Here is a 24,125-nt window from a genome sequence, read left to right as displayed (position 1 = left end):
GATGTTGGGATGGGCTTTGGGTTGGGACCGGTCCCATGCACCACTACATCCCCATTGCTGAGTGTTGCTGGAAAACAAATCCTAGGGGTGGTGGTTGTCCAAGAGAGGGTCAGAAAATAGTTAATACTCTACAAAAATGAGTGTTTTCTTAAGTATAAACTGTGGAAGTGGCTCAGCTGTTCTGCTGTAAAATGAGAAACTCGGAAAGGGAAACAGAACCACCTAGAAGCAGATACTTGATGTACGAGGCTTCAGCCCCCCCAATTACTATTTATATATAATACAAAACCGGGTAAAAGTTGGTCCAGAAGTATCCCAGAGAGAACAACTGGTACTTCAAGAGAGTCCAGCTCAGTCCTGTTCTCTTTCATTCATATATGTACTTTCCTGCTTCAAAAACTGGAGAGATTTGGGGTCTTCCTGAGCTGCAATTACTGTTTGAGTCAGTGTTTGCTATTCCTGGATTGCAGCAAAGGGCTGTTCAACATAAACCCTTATAGAGGGGACGCTCGGCAGCTGTTGGATGAGCAGGACCATTAATCTGTTTAATCGTGCAGTCCTTGCGGTGAAGATTTACCTTACATGTGCCGTGAGCTTTCTGGCTGACAAGTGGGACTCTGTGTGTTGGATATTTGGGAGCCATAGTCCCCAAAGTGGTGATGGAAAAGACAAGTAATGACTCCCTGGCCCTTCATTCCCCCTGTATGCAGAGAAAGAGGTTTAAAGGGATGAATATCAGCACTTTCTTCATCCAGTGGCTTCCAAATAACCTAATTAGCCTTAATCCGCTCTGTGCTTGAGCTGCACGCCAGCGTTGTGATCCTGGGATGGCATTGGGGTTGATGTTCCCCGTCCCTGTAGGTTTTCCTCTGTCTCCAGGGCACCTGTGGGCAGGTTTGGAGCAACACGGGCCTGGCTGGACCAGGGGGAGAAAACGCGGAGTTTATATGAAGAAGCACCGTCCTTCGGCTGTTTGTGCTTGTCACCCTGCCTGAGGAGGATTAGCCAAGACTCCATCAATTACTAAAGAGGATTTTTGGACAAATGTCGCTTTCCCTGACGCAGAAATGCTTGCTTTCTACCAGACCACTTCTTTTTTTGAGCATTTAAAAGACAGCGTGCCTGAGAAGTCTGCAGTTTCCAGGCTTTGCCTTGCATCCCTAGGCTGGGCTTATGTGCTGCGCTCCATCCTAACTTCTCCCCCATATGGATGCCGTGATACAGCCCAAAAATATTTGACCTCGAGGATTCTGTGCTTTAGCGCTGTGTGTCCTTGGGGGTCACTGCTTATCATTTGCAAGCAACATGTTTTAGAGGCAGCGGTTCAGACTTGATGTTTTTGCAAGCGTCCAGCTGGATGGGCAGCATCCTATAGATTCTTAAAGCATTGAAGTTTGAGAATTCAAACCCATCACCCTGCTTTATATAGTGCTGAACCTGAACTGCACGTCCACCTGCTGTTACGTGTGGCCCCAAATCGCCGCTCGTCCTTCTGCTGGTAAATGTTCCTGAGCCGCAGCGAAGGCTTTGGGATCCTGAGCACCCTTTGTAGGGAAAAGGAAACTTGCTGCTGGTGGTTGGAAATATGTTGTAAAACCCTTGTGAAAAATGCTCTTTTATTCCTTTTAGAATATTTCTGTAATACTCGTGATTGTGTATCCCAAACTGCTCTTTTGCTTTAAGGAGCGGATCGGAGCCTCCAGCGAGTGTTGTTGCTGATGCTCTCGGGGTTACAGCCCTGCAGATGGTTTTATTGATTATTTGCAGAATAGGGGAAACTCCCAAGTAGATCGCAGAGATGGGTGCAGAACTTGGATCTGTTGGTGTATCTGCTCGGCCAGCTTGTTTTCCCTCGTCTTCCAGCCTTTTTGTAGGCAGAAATAGATTTCCAGTGATTCTGATCTACTGTAACTGGCCCGTCCCTCGCCTGCGAAACTGGTGGAATGTAACTCCAAATGAAAGCTCATCCTGTGCCTTCAGACAGCTTGAATTCCATAGAAATGATCAGCGTTATCAGCTGTTGTCAGATTCATCACGTTCTTGGCTTAAAAAGTCATTGCTTTGGTTTAATTGCAAGCCTTTGAGTGACAAAAAGTACATCTCAAAGCTCAGGGTTGGCTTTTTTCAGCAGTGTCTTTTGGGTGGCTCTACCTGCAAATGGGCAAGAAGGGAGAGGAGATTTTCTTAATAGTTTAAGAGATGGTCTTGCAGGACCACCAAGGCGGCTCTGGTGCCGTGGAACAGCCTCGTCCTCATCCACATACTGAGGTTTTATATCTAGTTATCAAATCTTTTTCTACTCTTTACTCTGGAGTGTATAAAGTGTAATAAATTAGCAGCCTGCTTTTGGGATAAAACCCCCAATGATATGAAGTAGTCAAGTATATCTTTCAAAAGAGCTCACAGTTTATTTTGGGGGTGCTTGATGCTTGTGGGTTGTGTGTCAGATCCCAAGACAACTCATCCACCCTGGGATCTGCTTGTGGCCATCGTTGTATCCCCTTCCCTGCCTTGCCAGGGAATGGAGCATCCTCCGAGTCACCCTGGGGTTGACAGTTACTTAAACCTGCCCACATCCTCTAATAGTGACCTCCCAGAGAAAACGAGAAGGCTTTCAAATAGCAAAGAAAGAGGGGAAAAATAGGAAAAAAGCCAAGTTTAATTAGCGTAAAAACTGGGATAATTAACTTCTTTAAATAGATTAAGGCAGCCGAGAGAGGAATCAGTTAAGCTGGATGAAGTCAAGTCCACAAGCGCTAACTTGTAGGATGTAGTGGTAGCAATAAAGCTGCATCAAGGCCTTTTTATTGCTATTTAGTGTGGTGGTAAATGCTGCCCGGGATCCCTCTTTTCCATCGCCCCGTGTCTGGCTGCAGGTGTCCGGGTATCTGCATAAAGCAGCATGAAGATCTGCTGTGTTAAAGGCAGTAATAGCTTTATTCTTCCTTAATTTAATAACCATGGAGTAAAACCCTTCTGGCGGGGGTTATTTGTTGCTTTGGCGTTTGGGTGCTCCCTGCAGCCCGTTGGAGCATCCGCAGCTGCATGGACGTCGCTCGGATCCCGTCACCCCGTCCAGAAATGGGGAAAACCCAACCTTAGAGCCTCTTTATTCATCCGTCAAGTGGCACTTGGGGCTCGCTGTGCTTTGAAACGGCCTCGCTCTTGGTGAATGGGAAGCGTATTTAAGCTGAAATGTGCGCTCAGCTCAGTTTGATGCCTAAACAAGCACATACTGCACCTCTCGCTGGGATTTTTGTAAAACAAATTCAGCACAAATGTTATTTCTCTCCGAGCCAGCACCAACAGCTTATTTTTGTGTGTGGCCGAGAGCTCCCTTCCCTGGTAGCTATGCAGGGTTGCTGCTGCTGCTCTTTTACCCCCTTGATGCTCAGTTGCGAATAAAACCACTTATCACTTATTTGCAGTGATTGAACAGGGTTGATAAATGTTATTGGGGCATCGACACTTCTCAAAACCACAGGATGAACGGAGATCTTGCTAAAAGATGCTGTCTTGCGTAGATGTTTGCGTACAAAGTCCTTTTCCTGTTTTTTCCCTGCGGTTATTGTAGTAATTAATGAAGAATTGCATCCTACACATGCTGTAAAGCAGCAGCGCTGGTTGACTTTTCTCCCCAAAACTCTTGGTTAAATGTACACATTCTTTGTACATAATGGAGCGGTTTGTTGCCGGTTAAGAACAAGCGCAACCTTAATTTCACCAAAATGAATTGTAACGAGGGCGATTGTTTGAAACGGGGAAATGTTGGCTCGACTTGAACACAGGAGGGGGTGGGAATGTGACTCGGCCCCGCGGTGACAATTGCCATCAGATGGAGACGGTGGATGAACCCCTTCAGCTCCTGAGCAACAGCTGCAGCTCGGGAGCACACGGGGGAATTTCATGCTACTGAAAACAATTGTTGGCAACCAGCTCCTCCAAATGGAGGGAGAAGAAAGGCTGGAACCCTTTGAACGACTTGGGCACGGGGATTTTTTGGTGGTGGTGCAGGGTGGTGTGTGGCCTGGGGCGTCTCTAGGGTCACCTCTCATGGCATTTCTAGCGTGGTTCAGTCTTGCACAAGGGATCTTGTGCCTTTACCTACATAGATGGTAAAGGAAGATTATTTAGTGAATCTGCATGGACGGCTTGCGCTTGTTGTAACAGCAGCATTTCTAGGAAATGAGTACTGGAACAGCTCATCTGTGTGTGAGGAAAGGCTGAGGGAGCTGGGGCTCTGGAGCTGGACAAGAGGAGACTGAGGGGGGACTCATTCCTGGGGATCAATATGGAAAGGGGGAGTGTCAGGAGGATGGAGCCAGGCTCTTCTGGTGACAACCAGTGACAGGACAAGGGGCAATGGGTGCAAACTGGAACACAGGAGGTTCCACTTAAATATGAGAAGAAACTTGTTGGGGGTGAGGGTGGCAGAGCCTGGCCCAGGCTGCCCAGGGGGTTGTGGAGTCTCCTTCTGTGCAGACATTCCAACCCGCCTGGACACCTTCCTGTGTAACCTCATCTGGGTGTTCCTGCTCCATGGGGGGATTGCACTGGATGAGCTTTCCAGGGCCCTTCAACCCCTGACACTCTGGGATTCTCAGATCCAGATCTGTGTTCTTTGTTGTTTGGAGGCTGTTTTTAATTTGGGTGGTGGAAGGGGAACAACGGGTCATCATAGAATTGCAGAATCATTTGGTTGGAAGAGACCCTCAATATCAATGAGTCGAACCGTTAACCAACCCCTGGCACTGCCCCATGTCCTGAGAACCTCATGTCCGTCTGTCCAGCCCTCCAGGGATGGTGACTCCAGCACTGCCCTGGGCAGCCTGTTCCAATGCCCCACAGCCCTTTGGGGAAGAAGGATAATGGAGATGATGAGATTATGGGGCAGAAAGAGTCTGGGACGAACAACTTGCCCTTGCTCTCCTCTCCCATTGAGGGGCTCGCACAGCTCGTGCTGTTCCAACATCACACTCCAATTCTCCGTGCTCAGTGCTGGCGTGTTTTCTGTCTCACTTTGGAGGCTGGAATAACTGACTGCTGAACATCGGTGCTTCTGAGGTGGGTCGGGGGACAACTGGCCCTGATTCTTGGTCTGAAATGTCGTTGTGCTGAGGTTAAACCCTCCTTGGCGTTGCCTCAGCCCTGGGGAAGGACCTGGGGGCTGGAAGAGCTCTGATTTCTAGCAGAACCACAGCTCGTTGTGTGGCCACGGGCACTTCACTGAATTCTTCTGTGCCTGTTTGCCAGGGCGTTAAAATAAAGCATCGTGCTCCCTTCCCTTCAAAGGGAAATCGAGACAGGTTGGTGTTCGTAAGGTGTTCTGGTAGCTTCTGATCAGAGATGGTGTTTAAGGGTGTGCAGTTGGTTTAAGTTCTTGTTTTAACTTATTCAAGAAGTATTCTCCTGATCCCAAAATAAAAACAAATGCTTTGAGATACTATTTGTAACGTTATATTTGCAGAAATACTACAGAACGCACACTCTGGATTCACCTTTGTGAGCAGAAACCGAAGCTTCCAGGCTGCCGTCCTCGGGGCTTGTGGAACAGTGGGCTGAGCTTGATTGAGCCCGGAGGCGATAACGCTGTTTCCGTACTGCTTTTGGTAACTCTGCCCTTCAGGTTTCAGTTGTCTGAGCAAACTTCCCTCTTGCTGATTCTGTGTCTGGCTTCGAGTCTCCCAAAACCGGCTGCAGTTGGCGTCTGGATCGCGCATCAGCGTGAAATAGTTGGCTCGGTCCTCTCTGTGTGCAGAGTTCAACTCGAGGCCTTCCAGATAATGAACTTGGCCTTGGTTTAGCTGCTTTCATGCTGAAAAGCGAATTACGCATGGTTTGATGGTTTCTGTGCTCGGGGGGAGCTGAACCTCGGTGCAGTTTGGCCATTGCGACACAGGGTGGCGGTGCCACTTAAAGCTCCACTGCCCTAAGGCTGGGATGATCTCGGGTTTAGTTTGCTGTCCCCAGTGCTGTGTCTCTCTGGTGACTCTGAATTACCTTCATCTCTCTGTGTCTGCTTCTTCCAAAGCCACTGAGCTGCGGTTTGTGGAGGAGCTGGTGAGGAAGCTTGAACATTCACAGTCATCCTGTGGGATAAGGAGCCCCCTGAATTTCTGGTGCTGGTTAAATCACCCCCCGTACCTGCCACATGCGACTTTGCCTTCTCAGTTTTTTAATCCCTGTTTTTGATCTTCCTCTTGGCTTAAATCTCCTCTCTAGAACCTGTTTGCCGAGCATCGGTGGGTGAGAACCAACTGTCTTGGTGTTGCACGGTGCTGCAAACCTCTGAGGAGCACGCGTGGGGTCTTGGTTGGCTGAGCTCTGCCCCAAGAGCAATCCCGTTTCCCAAGTTTCCCTGAGTGTCCTGGTCCCCCTCTGGTTTTCCCATTGTCTCGCGTTTGTCTCTAACTCGGAGCTGTCGTGACTCCTAAAACACCTTACCCTCAAACCCTTTCAGGGATCGCACAAGTTCAGGGGCACGATGTTTCTTGATGTCTTCTCTTAGTAGTTTATATTCCCCCATAATGTGGCAGAGCCTTTGGGCACTTATGGACCATCTTTGGTGCTTGCTTGGCTTTGATAATGTCAGTTTTGGTGTTGACTGAGGTCTTTTCCTTCCAGCTGTTGACCCGGTGCTGCAGTTCTGTTCAGTGTCTGGTGCGTTAAGCTCTTGTCATCACATCTTGCATGGGATCGCTTTTCTTTTGATAAATGGTAGCCTGGAGGAGATCTGGAGCTCTCGGCACAGGACACACATGGACCTGCTGGAGAGGGGCCAGAAGAGCCACAGGAATGATCCAAGGCTGGAACAGCTCTGCTGGGAGGACAGGCTGTGAGAGAGTTGGGGTGTTCAGCTGGAGAAGAGAAGCTCCGGGGAGACCTTAGTGTGGCCTTTCTGGACTTAAAAGGGGCTGATAAGAAAGATGGGGACAGACTTTTGAGCAGGGCCTGTTGTGATAGGACGAGGGGTGACAGTTTTAAACTAAAGGAAGGAGATTCAGGCTGGACATGAGGAAGAAATTCTTGTCCCTGAGGGTGGTGAGAGCCTGGCCCAGGTTGGCCAGAGAGGTGGTGGATGAACCATCCCTGGAGACATCCCAGGCCAGGCTGGACGGGGCTCTGAGCAACCTGAGCTGGTGAAGATGTCCCTGCTCATGGCAGGGGTGGGATTAGATGAGCTGGGAAGGTCCCTTCCAACCCAACCTATTCTAAGATTCTCTGATCTTAGCGCATGTTCCCGCATCACTATTTCACCCCCTCCTACTCTGCTGACCTTGTGGCCGTGCTCTGGGTGGCCTGTGCAGCCTGGGTGCCCGTTGATTTGCCGGTCTCTCCTCGGGACGGAGCCGTCTCCTCCGCTCTAGAAGCAGCAGGAGAGCAGCTCCGCCGGGCTCGGAGCCCGTTCCGCTCATTCATCAGTCTGTGACCCGGCACGCCGGAGCTGGAGAAGCGCCTGGACCGTCTCTCTCAGGCAAGGTTGAGTGTCTCTTGTTTCGAAAGGCGAGCCAGGCTGTGAAAATCAATGCTGTGAAAGAATTGCCGACAAAACCGCTTCTCGCTGCATTTTTTTGTTTGTTTTTGGTGTGCTCATGGTGGTCAGTTGAAATAATCCTTCTGGAAATCTTTATGTAGGGTGGGTGGGGAGTCTGGATAACTGGCCTCCCCCTATAAAGCCATACAGCAAATCAACAGGATGTCTGGGTCCAAGAAAAAATGCGTTATAGGCGGGTGTCTGCAGCATTTTAGGAGGCTGGGGTTTTATTTTTTTGTTGTTTAACTGAATTATAACACACTTGCAGGCGAGTTACTCGGTACTTGTGCTTCTGTGTCGCTCTTGCATTGGAGTTACAAAACCCTTGTGTAATTAAGATCAAATAAGTATATGTAAAACCAAAGGTGAAGACATGCTTTCAGTCTCGAGCTTTCTGTTAGTGGAATGTTTATCAGTGGCACTATAGAAAATCACTTCTGAGTGTCTGAATGTCTTCTGATGTTGTGTTGTACTGAGCTGTTATAGCTGAGGCGTGAATATGTCAGAATAAGCAAAGCCACATCTCGTAGCTCCTTGATGCGGTTCCTTCCAAGCGTTTGAAAGTTGTAATATTAACTCTTTCCTCCGGATGACTTGCCTAGAGCCACAGACCATAATTGTGTGGACAGTCCCAGAGGTGTGCCAGGTGTTGGGGTGATCTCCCTGCTGTCTCAGGAGGTGGAACAAGAGAGGTGGGAGATGCCACCACCAGTTCTGTTGCCATCCCATTACCTCTGCTTAGGCGATTCCTCTTTTATTGTCCTTGTTGCAAGATATTACAGTAGTGGAGATAATGTCCTTTAGCCTGGTTTTCCAAAGCGGTATCTAAGCTAAAACAGGTCATGATGCCTCTGGGTTCCCTCTAAGGGTACTTGGGTTTGGCTGCTTTTGTAACGTGTGGGACAGATGTGAGAGCCTCAAAGGTGTGACATCCTACAGGCTTCATGAAGGCAGATGGCCTGGTAAAGCAGGAGAGACTGTAGATGAACAAAAAGATTGAGTTTGTCCCTATGTTAAATATCCCATTCATAGGATGAGGGGAAGTTGAGGTTGGATGTGGGGAACAATTTCTTCCCCAAAGGGCTGTGGGGCATTGGAACAGGCTGCCCAGGGCAGTGCTGGAGTCACCAGCCCTGGAGGGCTGGACAGACGGACATGAGGTTCTCAGGACATGGGGCAGTGCCAGGGCTGGGTTATGGTTGGACTTGATGATCTGAGGGGCTTTTCGAACCAAAGCGATTAACGAATCTGTGCTTCTATTTCGTGAGTCTCACCAGTGCTGAGCAGAGGGGACGGATCATCTCCCTTGCCCTGCCGGATAACGCTTTTCCTGATGCATCCCAGAGCCCATTGACATCCTTTGCCGTAAGGACACACCGGTGGCTCGTGGTCAAGTTGGTGCCCAGCAGGACCCCCAGGTCCTTTTCTATTGAGCTGCTTTCTAGCTGATCAGACCCGGATGTGGTGGTGCCTGGGGCTTGGCTGTTTCTCTGCAGGGACACATCTTGACCTTCATGAGGCTCCTCTTGGGCCATTTCTCCAGCCTGCCCAGGTCCTTTTGAATGGCAGCACCTCTCTGGTCTGTCAGTCACTCCTTCCAGTTTTATATCATCTGCAAACTCGCCAAGGGCACACTCCATCTCCTCATCCAGGTTGTTAATTAAGAGGTTAATCAGTATTCAACCCCGGGGTTATACCACTACTCTAGATCATCTTCATATTTGAGCAGCAATATCTGCTCTTTTCTAGTTTAGCTTATCTGTGGAGTTCTGTTGGGGTAAGGACATTATATACCCCATTACATGGCAAAGATGTATCTAAGGATGTACTGCACAGCATATTTGTATGCTGTAGACCGTAAATTTTCATTCTTAGGCCTATATTGATCAAGGCAAGGTGTCTGGTTAGCGCATGTTGTACTGAGCGGTGTGGCCAGCTTGGCAGGTTCTAGATGGAGAGGTTGACGAGTCCACTTCCCTTCTTGGTTTCTACCAACGGCTCTGGAAGCACGTAAATAAAAATATTATGCCTTCTTTCTGCTTTGAATTTATCTGGCTTAAGATCGCAGTGATTTTTATGCTGTTAAGATTTTCTTCTCTGAATTAAACAACTCCTTGGGACTCTTTTTTTCAGAGGAATATACTCACATCTAATAATTAAATTGCTTGTTCAGAGGGAGATTGAGAGGCAAAGCAGAGAGATCTTTCAGTGTCCTCCCACATCCAAGGCACTTTGTCTGGCCTGTGGTCTTTTGTAGTTGTTATGTTGGTGTATTCTGGGACTTGCACCTCTAGTGCTGCGTCAGTATTTCCTTCACATCCGAGTTCCCAAATAAAGGTAAACCACGTTGTTTGGTTTCAGATACTTGGGTCTCCTCCTTTAAAAATCAGTATTTCACTAAAGGTCAGAGTGGGAATCGGCCTGAGACAGCGGAGACAACTCCATGGAGCTTCGTCTTGTTACAGACAGCACGTCTGATGTACATCTCCATTATTCCGAGTGTGTCCTCTGCGTCGTAGAGGACCAGCCGTGCTGGGACACCATTGCAGAAGGGAGATTAGGACGTTGGTGGTGGCTTTATGTCCACATCCTCCGATCCTTGTGGGTTTGTGTCCACCCTCTTATTTGACACTTTTCCCCCAACAATAGTACGTGTGGTATAAACATTCCAAACCTCCTGCAAAGTGTGACCATGGTGTATCATTAGATTTCTTCCTTTTTCTAAAAAAAATTGAAACAGCGTTGTTTACACGCGTTGTAAAGATGATTCATCTCTGTCTTAATGTTAACCAGCTTGGATGGGATGCAATTTATCTCGCTGGGTTCTAGCGAGCATTCCTATCCTACACATGGTGCGAATCAACTGTCCTCCCAACTTGAAAGAGCTGGAGCGAGTCGGGCCTGCTGACGCGTCGCTTTTGTTCTTGGGGGAATTGTTTCCATTGTGCTCCCAAAAAAAAGAGAGGAGGGAAGTTGAAAGCCCAGCTCGTGGCCAGTTCTCTCTGTACTTGCCGCGGTTGGGGACATTTGTTTGCTGTAGCTCTTCTGCTTTGCCTGGCCTTGGGTTGCTCCTTAGGTTTCCTGGCTCTTGGGGAGGCCCAACGCTAATTCGTTCAAGCTCTCCCTCTTAACGTCTTTTATCAACTGAAATTTGTGCTTCAATGGGGATGTTATAACCAAGTTGTTCCATTATATTTTCAATTAGGGTAGCTGTTCTTCGTTTCCTTCAGAATCCTGTCTGGCACGGAGTAGCTATATTCCACCCTGAAGATGGCTGTGGCTTTATGGTGGCTCTATTTTCATTAATGTATAGTCTAAAAGCGCTTTGTTTTTAAGTGCGTGCTTAAGAAAGCTTTAGAATATTTTATAACTCAAGATTTGATCTTGTACACATGAAGGAAATGGGAATTTGTCTGTTGCCATCAGTGAAAGTTGAGTTCTTAGTAATTCTTGTAAAAACCTGGAAGGGTTTAGTACCCGGGGCAATTTCTTTCAGCTTCATGGCTCATTGCTTAACAGCAGGTGGTTTCCAAAGAGCTTTGGCTATTTTGTAGCTTGGACCTATAGAAAACAGGGCTTCAGGGGATCTCCAGGAGCCACCTACTCAATCCTCTCCCTGCTGTTTGGTCTCTCCAGCAGCAAACGCATCTAAACTGTTCCTGCTCAATGTTCTTCCAACTTATTCTTAGGAATGATCAATTTAAAGACATTCTGTAACGTGCCTTGGTGATCCCTTTTGGTTTTCTGCCACTCTGAGTTAGAAAACTTTGTCTAGAGTTTAACCGAATTCTCCTGGGTAATTTAAGCCCATTAACTCGTTTTCCTCTGTTCAATAGACACAAATATTTGTGTAGGAATGTGAGTCGGGGCCTCCTCTGGTAACCCGTCCCAAGCGCTGTTGGCTTCTAACCCAGCCTTCCTCCCCGAGGATGTTGCCGTTCCTGTGGCTCGTGTCCTCCGAGGAGTTGGCGAAGACAGGACATCTCTAGAAAGAGGATGAACTCTCAACTACGGCTCTGCGGTTCAGAAACCAGCAGCGGTTTGGGCACGAGGTGGAGATTGATGCTGAGTTTTGGATGAGTAAACCCCTCCTCGCCAACCAGAGTCCCAAACCTCAACCCTGGATCAGCAGAGGTTTAAGACGGAGTTAGCGACTCTCTTTATGGAGGTCTGTTGGTCGGTTTTGTTGGAGTCCAACGTGCTGCTCCTGTCGAGTGTCTCCAGCTCAGTGGGACTAGCTCAGCTATTTCTGTTTCTCTTTTATAACAAATTCATGCCATAGATTTAGCTCCCAAGCCCTAACAGGTATGTTCCACGCTTCAGCATCTGGATTCTGTTCTTAGAGCTGGTCCTTGATCTGTTGTTTTGCCTAAAACTCACTTCACTTTATCTCCTCAACTGAAACACAACCCGAAAAACACCTGTTTGTTGTAGGGGGGTTGGATTAGATGACCTTTGAAAGCCCTTTCTGATGAAGCCTAATTGAGAATTCATAGTTACTTTGCGACTCCTGCGCATCACTGTTACGTCTTACTTTGACTGCCTAGGTCCTCAGGATGTGGTGGAACATCTACCTGGAGAAATGGAACCATGGAAAACTACAAGAGTGAAGTAAAATGCAATAAATGTATTCTTCCATTCCCTGTTTTGTTGTTTGGGGAAGGCCTTTCACATGAGTTTTAGAAAGCAATTATTAGGCTGTAAATGAGAGTGAGCTGCATCTAGCCCGGGCTTTGCCGATGGGAGAAATCAGGTCAGCAAGATGCTTGTTCCTGTTGCATCAAATTTCCTTCGGGAGCCACTTGTGCGATTACTCCTAATCTGCTTTGATTGAATTGATCAAGGTGACAAAAGATGTTTAAAAGGAGCCTTGGTGTTTTTGGGGCGCTGGTGGGGTGGGAGAGGGCGCAAGGCTGAAGCGGGAAGGCAGGAGTTACTGGTGGGACTTGCGCAGGAGCTGCCACAAGCTCTTTTCCACTGGCAAAGCTGCATGCTGAGCACAAATCCGTCCGCTGCTGAAAGTCAGGAGCTTCCCCACACAATGAACTGGCAGCGAGGAGCTGAATTGTGCCATCTCGATCAACTTTTGCCTGCGAGCGAGACCGCGGATTGACCTCGATGATGAGCTGTGTTCTTCTGCAAGAGGAACGGAGCTGGATCTGGAGCTGCTGGGCAGGGACCGTCCATCCCGACAGATGGGTGAGGGATGAGTTAACTCTAGTGTGACACGCACCCTGACTCGCCAGATGAGCCCGGGGTGAGTTAACTCTGGGTTAACTCTGCGCCGTTATGCGAAGTGAATGACAATCACTCCCGGGGTCCAATTCAATTATGCGTTTTACTAAAGTACATGTTGGAATACTAGTTACAGCAAATAGTGGCTTGGCAAGAGTATTTTAAGATATCACAAAGCTTATCAATACGTTAACAGCAGAAGTCCTACTATGAGCGATGTATTGGCAACCATTAGTAGCTATAATACAAGACTTTAGTTTAAGCTCTGCTGTTGGATTCTTGTTATGTTACTCTTATATGTTCAAAAGGAAAAGAGATAGTGGTAGAGAGAGAAGGAAAACTAAGGTATGAAAGAGAGAGAAATATATCACGGAAGGAGAGACAAAGAAAAAGGGATATAGAAAAAAGGAGAGAAGGAAAGAGCAGAGAGAAAGGAAGAAAGAGAAGAGTGAGGGATCCAGCTACTCTTATGGCTCCGCAGTGTGGGTGACAGGACATTTGGCCTTGGTGTCCTGCGGCGAGGATGCTGGGTTTGCAGTTCAGGAGCGCGGTGTCCTCCAGGGTCTGATCCGGTTCCCATGGTGAGGATGCTGGGTTTGCAGTTCAGGAGTACGGCGTCCTCTGGGGTCTGATCCGGTTCCCACGGCGAGGATGCTGGGTTTGCAGTTCGGGAGCGCGGTGTCCTCCGGGGTCTGATCCGGTTCCCATGGTGAGGATGCTGGGTTTGCAGTTCAGGAGCGCAGCGTCCTCCGGGTTCTGATCCGGTTCCCATGGTGAGGATGCTGGGTTTGCAGTTCAGGAGTGCGGTGTCCTCCGGGGTCTGATCTGGTTCCCGTGGTGAGGATGCTGGGTTTGCAGTTCGGGAGCTCAGCATCCTCTGGGGTCTGATCCGGTTCCCATGGTGAGGATGCTGGGTTTGCAGTTCAGGAGTGCGGTGTCCTCTGGGGTCTGATCCGGTTCCCGTGGTGAGGATGCTGGGTTTGCAGTTCGGGAGCGCAGCATCCTCCGGGTTCTGATCCGGTTCCCGTGGTGAGGATGCTGGGTTTGCAGTTCGGGAGCGCAGCGTCCTCTGGGGTCTGATCCGGTTCCCATGGTGAGGATGCTGGGTTTGCAGTTCAGGAGTGCGGTGTCCTCTGGGGTCTGATCCGGTTCCCATGGTGAGGATGCTGGGTTTGCAGTTCAGGAGCGCGGTGTCCTCTGGGGTCTGATCCGGTACCCGTGGTGAGGATGCTGGGTTTGCAGTTCAGGAGCGCGGTGTCCTCCGGGGTCTGATCCGGTTCCTGTGGTGAGGATGCTGGGTTTGCAGTTCGGGAGCGCAGCATCCTCTGGGGTCTGATCCAGTTCCCGTGGTGAGGATGCTGGGTTTGCAGTTCAGGAGCGCAGCGTCCTCCGGGGTCTGATCTGGTTCCCGTGGTGAGGATGCTGGGTTTGCAGTTCAGGAGCGCAGCGTCCTCCGGGGTCTGGTTCAGTTCCTGCGGCGCGGCTGCTGTGCTGAAGGTCCTCAGGGTGGTGGATTCCCCTACCAGTGCTGTTGTAGGTGAGCTTTTTTATAGCTCTCAGAGTAGAGAAAAGTCTGGGGGGGAAAGGGGTGATTGCAAAAGATCAACAAGTCCTGGGCCACGTTGAAGGGTCTCAGCTCTTCCCCTTCGTGTGCCAAGCTGTGCATATCAGAAGATGGGGCTGGGTGCCCTATGGCTCATCTGCCACCTCTGGTGTTGGCCAGCTGGCCTGGGCTGTGGCTCCTTAGCTTGTCATCGATATGTACATCGCAGTTCCCTCTATACTGAATGTGTCATCTCCTGTGGCTGGATGAACTAGTTTCACCATAGTGTTTTCAGCCGTGATCCTTATCAATACCCAACAGGGCCGCCTGCGCCAAACGCTGTTTTATCGTATGCTGTGCTACACAAGGAGGTGATGGAGGCAACAAAACTGCTGCTTTGGGCTTCAAACCACGTGCAAGCAACGTGTAAACCTGTGTCGTGCCCCAATCCTCGTGCAAAGGCGCCCGCACGAGCGCTTTGAGCGTGGAAATTACCGATCCGATGCGGTTTTATAACGCGGGGCTTGAGGACGCGTTGTGCCTCTGGGTGTTGTGACAGTGTTGCTTCACAGCTGAAAGGAGGCGCTGACGCTTAAAGCCAAGAATGCACCAAAAAAGAACAATCAGCTTGTTTAAACAATGCATAAGACAGCAAAATGAACTTTGGTAGCAGGGAAAAACTTATTGGGCAATAACACAGCAAGTATAGACATTAAAATTCTTCCTGTGGTGATCTAATCTGCTTTTGTAGATGTAAGGGCTAAAATATGAATTCCGTGAAGTTTATAAAAACAATATTGTGTTGTCAGCAACCTGGGGAGGGGATGGGCTGGAACAGTGGGGCCCGGTGGAAAGGGCTTGTCTCCAAAACTTGTGGTGGGGAGTGAGCCTGCAATCTTGTATGTTCTCTCTGAAAAAGATGGGGCAACATGTGTGGTTTTTGACTTGATGTCGCAGCTTTTACATCGAATGGTGAGAGAGTATTAAAAGCCTTTTTAAGAAGTGGGTAATTTGCATGAAAAAATTGTCTTGTATCAGGTTTAGGAACAACTTCTTCCCCTCTCCTCTCTCTGCGATCTGTAGGTATGGACTGAAACAGACGTTGACCCTTCCTGGGATTTGGTGGTGGCTTCGGAGGGTGGTTTGTGTGCATTTTCTTGTCCTGATAGTCAGGTTTTCAAGTGGTTTTGCCACCACATGGACGTTGGGGCTGACATTTGGGCTCTTGTTCTGCAGATAGAGCGCCTGGGCCCAGGTGTGACCAGAGCTTGTGGATGCTGCGGTGCCCATAAAATGTATCTTGGATTACAGCCTTTTCAGCAGATAAGGATTTTGCAATATTAACGCTCCTGCTTTCCTTTCACAAGTTGCTTTTCCTTCTGTTTTCACGATCTTACATCCACATTCCACCTGTCATTTGCAGTGGTGGCTTCCAGGGCGCTGCTGTGGCAGGTGTCTCTGTGTGATAAATCATGTCTTAATTTGGCTTCTCCTCGCTCTGCTTGGCTGTGTTCTGTTAGTTGCCTGGTGTTTATAGTGTGTTTCTCTGCCCTAGAAAACCTGGTGAGGCTGAAACTCTTTTGTGTTGGCTGCGGGAGGTGTGAGGTTGTTGTGACTGCTGCTCTGGCCTGTGGCAGTTCACAGAATCACAGAGATCATCCAGTCCAAGCCTTGGTCCAACTCCAGTCCATTGACTAGATCATGGCACTAAGTGCCATGGCCAATCTCAGTTTAAAAACCTCCAGGGCCGGTGAGTCCAGCACCTCCCTGGGCAGCCATTCCAATGCCTGACCACTCTCTCTGCACAGAATTGCTTTCTCATCTCCAGCCTCAATTTCCCCTGGCAGAGTTGAAGCCCATGGCCCCTTGTCCTATTGCTGACTGCCTGGGAGAAGAGAGCAATCCCCACCTGGCTAGAACTGCCCTTCAGGTAGTTCTAGAGAGTGCTGAGCTCAGCTCTAAGCCTCCTCTTCTCCAGACTAAACAAGCCCAGCTCCCTCAGCCTCTCCCCATAGCTCTTGTGTTCCAGTCCCTTCCCCAGTCTTGTTGCTCTTCTCTGGACCCGCTCCAGCACTTCAATCTCTTTCCTGAGCTGAGGGAAAACAGCAACAGCTATAAAACACCTTCTGGCCATTTTTTATTTTTTGAAAAATAGGGTCAAACCATTCAAAAGTCGCAGAACCTCAGCTGAACGGCTCTGTCACCCCAGATTGGCGCTACCACCCAAGGCCCTGAGCTCTTGCAGCACATTCCCCTGAGGCTGCACCAAATCCTCTTTCTGTTCCCAAACAAACATCTGTTCAGCTTATTTTTAAACTCTGACACAGTTGTGCCAGGGCTTTGACAATCTACTGTGGTCCTTTGCCAACAGATCAGCTCTCGCCCTCCCCGTAACAGCTCTGTAGAACTCTTCACCTTCATGGAATCATAGAATGGTTTGGGTTGGAAGGGACCTTCCAAACTCATCACAGTATCATAGTATGTTTGGAATTGGAAGGGACCTGGAAAGCTCATGCAGTGCAATCCCCCCATGGAGCAGGAACACCCAGATGAGGTTACACAGGAAGGTGTCCAGGCGGGTTGGAATGTCTGCACAGAAGGAGACTCCACAACCTCCCTGGGCAGCCTGTTCCAGGCTCTGCCACCCTCACCCCCAACAAGTTTCTTCTCAAATTTAAGTGGAACCTCTTGTGTTCCAGCTTGATCCCATTACCCCTTGTCCTATCATTGTTTGCCACCGAGAAGAGCCTGGCTCCATCCTCATGGCATTCACCCTTTATATATTTATAAGCCTTAATAAGGTCACCCCTCAGTCTCCTCTTCTCCAAACTAAAGAGCCCCAGCTCCCTCAGCCTTTCTTCATAAGGGAGATGCTCCACTCCCTTAATCATCTTTGTTGCCCTAATCATCTAGTCCAACACCTCCCCTGAGCAGTGACATCTTCACCCAGATCGGCTTTCTCCGTCTTTAACGCAGCAGAAGATTTCTGCCATGGCTCTGGGCTCTCCATGTCCTCACCAGCCCTTTTTCTTCCAATCTAAACCCAATTCCTTAGGTTCTTCATGGACCAGTCCATAAGGTGTGATGGTGGGTGGCTGGTGTGGAGTCTGTGGCCTCTTCTGTTTCCCTCTGGTCCCATTGTCCTGCTGATTTTGACCTTTCCTTGGACACCACCGTGCTCTTGCCTTTGGTGACCTCCACCCTTCTTCTGGAGGTCCTTCTCGAGGTCCTTCTTCTGGAAATGCGTCCAGTTTCTCGAGGTCTTTGGCTGCCCCTTCCCAGCAGGATCATGACTCCCTTTGCTTTGGTGCCACCACCATAGTTCGAAAGCACTGCTTGTGTTTTATCTTCCAATTTGCCAGTAAAACCGCTGAAGAAAACCAGGCCCGGCACAAAAACACGTGGGAGCCCAGTTGAAAAGCTCCTGGTTGGGGCCGGTTGTAGACAAGTAACATCATTTTGAGGATGGTTTTTGAGTAGTGTAGGGCTGTGGTTTACGGTGATTTTCTGTGCAACGTTCCTTCTGGAGAGAACACCCACCATGCCAGGACCTGGCTGAAATCAAGGGGTTTTCCTGCCAAATAATGAAGTGTAGCTGTGCTCTTCAGAAACTGCTCTGTTTTCTACTCCAACATCTTGTGATAATGGGATATTGTGGATATTTTGATGAATTTTGGTGATTGGAATGATTTCTGTTGTACACTGAAAATGATGGTGTGCAAGGGAAGTGGGTCTGAGTGGGGAAAAGGTGCAGGTGGGAATGTTTTCCCAATGATAAGAATGAAAAATACTTAGGACTAAACATTTTATGCTTCTCCAAAAAGAAGAACTTGCTTCTTTGTCGTGAATACAGAGAAATATAAACCTATGTGGGTGATAAGGCAAAACAGTGGGATTAAATTCTATTTAATGAGCAGAACGAAAACAAGAAGGAAATTGTACACTTACGCTTCCACTGAGATAATTTTGGGTGTAATCCACCAATAAGTGGGGTGTCTCTGGAGTACAACTCGCTGATGTTGTGTTAGCACACGGATCAACTCGGTGAAGCCCAAGGCTTGAAGTTGTGAACCCGGCCAGTTAAGATATTAAACAGGTATTAGTCTTGCAAACTCTATTTGACCTTTTTTCCATGGAGCTCTTGCACCATTCTTGAAATGTTCTTCTTTTCGCATTGCTCAGTAGTTAATTTGTTTATTACGAAAGCCAGAATAAGATTAAACAAACTGCTAATGATTTTATGTAGCTTAATGAGAAGAAAATGTTTCTGAGGGATTAAAACCACTACAGAAGTTTAAAGGGGGGGAAAAAAAGAAAGAAAATTGAAGTCCACAGCAGACTCGGGAATTTGTTCCACTTTTTAATTGAAAACAAAAGCAAGTCCCCTCTGTTCCGCTGTCCCCAGAACGCCCTCATCGCATTGTTCCTTTCATTTCACCCCCAGAGACTTCCCTCCTCTGTCCTTCCAGCTGAATTTATCTGGGTTACCTCCGTGTCCCCGTCCCGTCACCTCTCATTGGGACCAAGTTGCAGCATCAACCTTGCGCCTTGGCCTTCTCCAAGGCCTCGTGAAGCTTGAGATGTAGGAATGACCTGCAAAGCTCGTCTTTAAAATACTTTTAGCATAAATTTCTACATGTGCAATAACTCTGAGCTCCTCTGGTGTTCTTGCAGTGCTGTGTGGTGTCTCATGTAGAACCTGCCGGACCAAGAACATCACCGAAACCACGGCTGGTGAGAACGTGGGTTGCGTTGGTTCTCAGCACCCAACACGTCCCAGCCCTGGACACTTTTTAAGGAGTTTTGTCCCTGAGCTTGTTGTCTCTTTCCGCCTTCTCTTGTGCTGTATTCACCAAATTTTTGCTCTTTCCCCAATTTTTGCTCTTGTGGATGATGAAGTGCTGGAGAACACGATAGAGTATCCGGTTGGGGAATTATTGAATTATTTGCTATACTGCTTCCTACAGAACTTGGTTAGAAGCTGCTTATATAGAATTTGCTGAGCGTAAGTTTGCTGAGCGTAACTTCTTCAAGCTGTGAACCTTTGAACTTTCTGCTTCGTTAAGTAAAAAAGGCCTCGGAGTGGTTCAAGCTGGAAGCCGAGGGGACCCGCGTCCCTGGGGACGAGTAAAGGAGCAGAACCATGAATGGTTTGGATGTTACGGAGAACTTATTTTCTCCAGCTGTGGGTGCAAAATAGCAGCTGAAGGTCAGAACTGTAGCTGGCAGTACACCTGACGAAAATGAAGAATGAGGGGATTCCGGACTCTGATTTTGTGATGGGGGTGGATTGGGGAGTAGAATTGTCCAAGTTTTTCCTTCTTCTGAGGGTCGCTCTTCAGGAGGCACCAGCTCAAGCTTCTCTGTGTTGTACCTTGGAAATAAATGATTTATTTTAGAGGAATTTCTGGAATCACAGGATGTCAGGGGTTGAAGGGCCCTGGAAAGCTCATCCAGTGCAATCCCCCCATGGAGCAGGAACACCCAGATGAGGTTACACAGGAAGGTGTCCAGGCGGGTTGGAATGTCTGCACAGAAGGAGACTCCACAACCTCCCTGGGCAGCCTGGGCCAGGCTCTGCCACCCTCACCCCAAACAAGTTGCTTCTCCTCTTTCAGTGGAACCTCCTGTGTTCCAGTTTGCACCCATTGCCCCTTGTCCTGTCACTGGTTGTCACCCAGAAGAGCCTGGCTCCATCCTCCTGACACTCCCTCTTTCCATCTTGATCCCCAGGAATGAGTCCCCCCTCAGTCTCCTCTTGTCCAGCTCCAGAGCCCCAGCTCCCTCAGCCTTTCCTCACACGGGAGATGCTCCACTCCCTTCAGCATCTTGGTGGCTGCGCTGGACTCTCTGCAGCAGTTCCCTGTCCTGCTGGAACTGAGGGGCCACAACTGGACACAATATTCCAGGTGTGGTCTCCCCAGGGCAGAGCAGAGGGGCAGGAGAACCTCTCTGACCTACTGACCACCCCCTTCTAACCCACCCCAGGTACCATTGGCTTCCTGGCCACAAGGGCCCAGTGCTGGCTCATGGTCACCCTGCTGTCCCCAGGACCCCCAGGTCCCTTTCCCCTACGCTGCTCTCTAACAGGTCATTCCCCAACTTACACTGGAACCTGGGGTTGTTCCTGCCCAGATTCAAGACTCTACACTTGCCCTTGTTCTATTTAATTCAATTTTTCCTGCCCAGCTCTCCAGCCTGTCCAGGTCTTGCTGGAATCTGTTTCCATCTTTGCACGGTGAACCTCGGGAGAAGGAATTCCTTGAGCTCAGTGTGAGGTGTGGGCTGAGCTCTGGGGTGCCAGAAGAGGATGAAGGTTTGAAAGGTTCATCGTCACCACGTCATGTTTCTGCATCAGCTCCCGTTTGCTTTCCACCCCTCAGAACATCAAACCCGCGGCATCCCCGTTGCCGATGGGTTGGCCAATTTTGTGCTCCAGCTTTGGTTGCCATTATTTTGGGGAATACACTCTGCAGTGACACGAGGCTGCAGGTGGGAACTCCTGCTGCATTTGCCTTTTGTGGCTTTTCTGGAAAGATTTTTCCAGTTGACCTTTTCGGCGAAAAAAAAAGTGGATTTTTTTAAATGGATGCAGAACAATACAGCCCAAGAACTTTCCAGAGTCATCTTAAGTGGTTTATATTTAGTGAGCCTACTTATAAGATGTAAAGCAGACAGCTCTGTCACTGAGCATCGTCTCCAATGGGAGAATTGCAGCCCGCTCCCCACTTCTGGGATGTGTGAATGTGGTTCAGGCTGCTCTTGCTCAGACTTATTGAATCAAAAGGCTTTTTGTGCGGGAGGCTTATTACTAAAGCTATCCCACCAGCCATCTTTTATAGCAAAGAAAAGCAGCCTCAAGGGTTGTTTTCTATAACATTGTCACAGCACTTTGCTATTTACAACCAAGAGAATGAACGAGCCAAATCAACTCTAATTTTTATTTGTTTTCTTTATTTTTGCATGCTGTGCTGTTGTGATTATTAGCGGGTTTAAATATACATTAAGACTATTTTTCCTTCTAGAAATTTTGTGCGTCACCTTCTGGTGTCTTTTGGATTACTAGTGAACTAAGATCCGGATCAGGCTGTAATTAGTGTTTAAACGAAGAGGAGGGTGTATGTGCAGAAGAAATGGGGTAGAGGGAGCAGCTGGAGAGACCTGTAGATCCAGAGCAAGGTCGCGGGTGTCCTGGAGCTTTGGTAGGTGACAAGTTGCGTGTGAAATGCCCCAGATGTGGTGATCCCAAAAAGGAGAAAAATACACAATAAAGGTGCTTGGGCGATCAGGTGAGAACGGGGCTGGTTTTGGGAAAGGTGGTGATTGCACAGGAAACAGGGATGTGGGATCCCAGGGTTGGTTTTCCTGGAGCGATGCTGTAGGTACCAGCTGAGGACGGTGGATCCTACTAGAGCCAGGGAACCCAAGGGGGGGTGGTGATGCTCATAGAGCTTGGGACTTGAGGGGTGTTTTGCCATGATTGTGGGGGTTAGATTTGTTCTTTTTGCAGCGAAATTGAGTTTATTCTGAGCTAAGACTCACTGTAGCCCACTTATACAATTAATAAATTATCGTATGAGCTCATTACAGAGCAAGAGCTTGACACACCGTCTCTTTGGGCTTCCGAGCGCGTTGCCGCGTGGTCTGGGGCTCGTTTGGCTTTTGCCTGTTCTCTCGTGTTTCAGAGGATGGAGGTGGAGGATGCTGGTCTGCACTGCGGGGGGGGTGGGGACAAGCGGGGAGCGCACAAATGAGGTCCAGGGTTTGGTTAAACAGGAGTGTAAAGCTGAGCTTTAACATGCTGGAGTTTTGTTGCTGCCCATCACCATCTTTTTTTTTAAAAAATAAAAATAAAATTAAAATAAAAGGGTTTTAGTCATTGAACTTTTATGTCTTAAGTCATCTCCAAAGGAAACTTTGCTTCGGGTTTGTGAGTAATTTTGAGACTCATTTTTCTCCTGTTGATGGATGCCTGAGGGTGTTTTCCTTTGAATGCAAACACGTTTGTCACCCCCAATTGCATTTTTAAAATTTTATGCTTCAAAATACAACTCCTTTTGCTTTATTCCCTTATTCTACGTGAGCTGTTGCTGCGTTGGGAGTTGGTTGGAGCAGAGGGGCCGCGTTGGGTTTCTCCAGCACTAGATGGCACTCGGCGCCCAACTTCCACCTTTCCCCGGCACAAACCCTGCGCAGCTGCAGGAAAACCCACCAGCATCGGCTCCTGGTGGCGGCCTCCGAATTTCAGCAAGTTAGATCTTCTTAGCACCAACTGCCTTGGGATAAAGAGGCGACATGGTCACCTTGGAAACCTTCTGCTCTTGGTGGCCATGTGATTGAATTTTAAATAATTTATCAAGATTTGGCGTTTTTGTTTCGCCGTTGAGAACTGTTTCCTATAACCGAATAACTGAAGTTTTAGGGCAGGCTTTAAAGAGCAATGATTGAATAGATTTTCTCCAGCTTTTAGTCCTGTCGCGGTGGTTTTTGTGACTCTGAGCCCCCTGTGCATTGCGGGGCTGGGATTCTCCAAAGCCACTTGTGAGCACAGATCACATCCCTTTATCAGGCAGAAACGTTTAATGTGTCCAGTTGGATTCATCTAGTTCTGGTTCCTTTTGAAGTATTGCTTGTCACTGCTGAGATTAGCCATATATATATATATATATATATATTCTTCTTTCTATATTCTATTCTATTTCTATTCTATATTCTATTCTATTCTATATATATTCTTCTTTCTATATATATATAAATTCTTATAGCTTGTTATGGCTTTGTCATTCCCCATCTTTTGTCTCTAATTGCTGCGTATATAATTAATTTAGCCTCTCTTTCTGACACAACACAGGCTCAGACTCCGCCCTATACCCCTCCGCCCTATACCCCTCCGCCCTATACCCCTCCGCCCTATACCCCTCCGCCCTATACCCCTCCGCCCTATACCCCTCCGCCCTCCATCTCTATATGCACCTATATGTTTTCAGATGATCCAGCACTGACCTGGCCCCGTTGTGGTCCCTGAGGGACCATCAAGCTGGTGTTTGACACATGGAAGAAGAAAAAGAGAGGAAGGAATAAAAGCTTTTCCAACCTGAGTTTGGTGCCTGCTGCGTGCGAATGAAAAGTAGAACTATCCCTTTAGCACAGGAGGGTTTTTTTGAAGCTCCTATTTTGGGTATTTCTTGTAATTGATGATGGGAATTGGCTATCAGAGTCTTGACCAGCATTGGCGTCTTCCTTTTAGGTCTGTGTACGATGGCGAAGAACACGGGCGCTTCATGGAGAAACTGGAGGCGCGGATCAGAAACCACGACCGCGAGATCGAGAAAATGTGCAACTTCCATTACCAGGGGTTTGTGGACTCTATCACCGAGCTGCTCAAAGTTCGAGGAGAAGCTCAGAAACTCAAGGTAAGAGAGAACCCGTCTAGATATGGGTCTGGTCTTCCAGATCTAGGTGAGGTCTGATTGAGCTTCCAGCCTCGACCACTTGGGGATTCTGTAAAACCACCTTTTCCTAGAGCATCCCTACCTAAAAAAGGACAAAATATAGAGATACCTTCATTCTTCTTGTAACAATAGGCTAGTCATTTGAAGTTTGTTAATTAATTTGGAGCAGTGTCATATGTTAAAAGCACAAGAAAGCTTAAAGCTAGGCTGGGTTTTTATTAGGAAATGTGCTTTTCCTGCTTTTTCTTATACCAATTTCTTAAGCAAAAATAAGATGTATGGTCAGAAGAACATGTGCTGCAACAGCATTGACTCTGCCCCATCTAATACTGAATTCTCAGCAGCTTTGTGTGAGACAAAT

The 24,125-nt window shown here is 48.2% G+C and overlaps 1 protein-coding gene across 8 annotated transcripts in view; it reads left to right on the top strand.

Moving 5' to 3' along the window:
* EXOC6B (exocyst complex component 6B) overlaps window positions 1-24,125 on the top strand; it is a 315,683-nt gene that overhangs the window by 27,855 nt on the left and 263,703 nt on the right. For all 8 annotated transcript variants that reach the window (XR_010472016.1, XM_065060168.1, XM_065060170.1 and 5 more), the window contains exon 2: window positions 23,560-23,725. Coding sequence is in view for 7 of the 8 variants with exons in the window: in XM_065060168.1 (XP_064916240.1) it covers window positions 23,560-23,725 (166 nt within the window). In the remaining variant the exon portion in view is untranslated. The remainder of the gene's footprint in view (window positions 1-23,559; window positions 23,726-24,125) is intronic.

This window comes from Columba livia, chromosome 4, assembly GCF_036013475.1.
Source record: "Columba livia isolate bColLiv1 breed racing homer chromosome 4, bColLiv1.pat.W.v2, whole genome shotgun sequence".
Lineage (NCBI taxonomy): Eukaryota > Metazoa > Chordata > Aves > Columbiformes > Columbidae > Columba > Columba livia.
The sequence above is the reverse complement of the archived record's forward strand: the minus strand, read 5'-3'. Positions and strand labels throughout refer to the sequence as shown.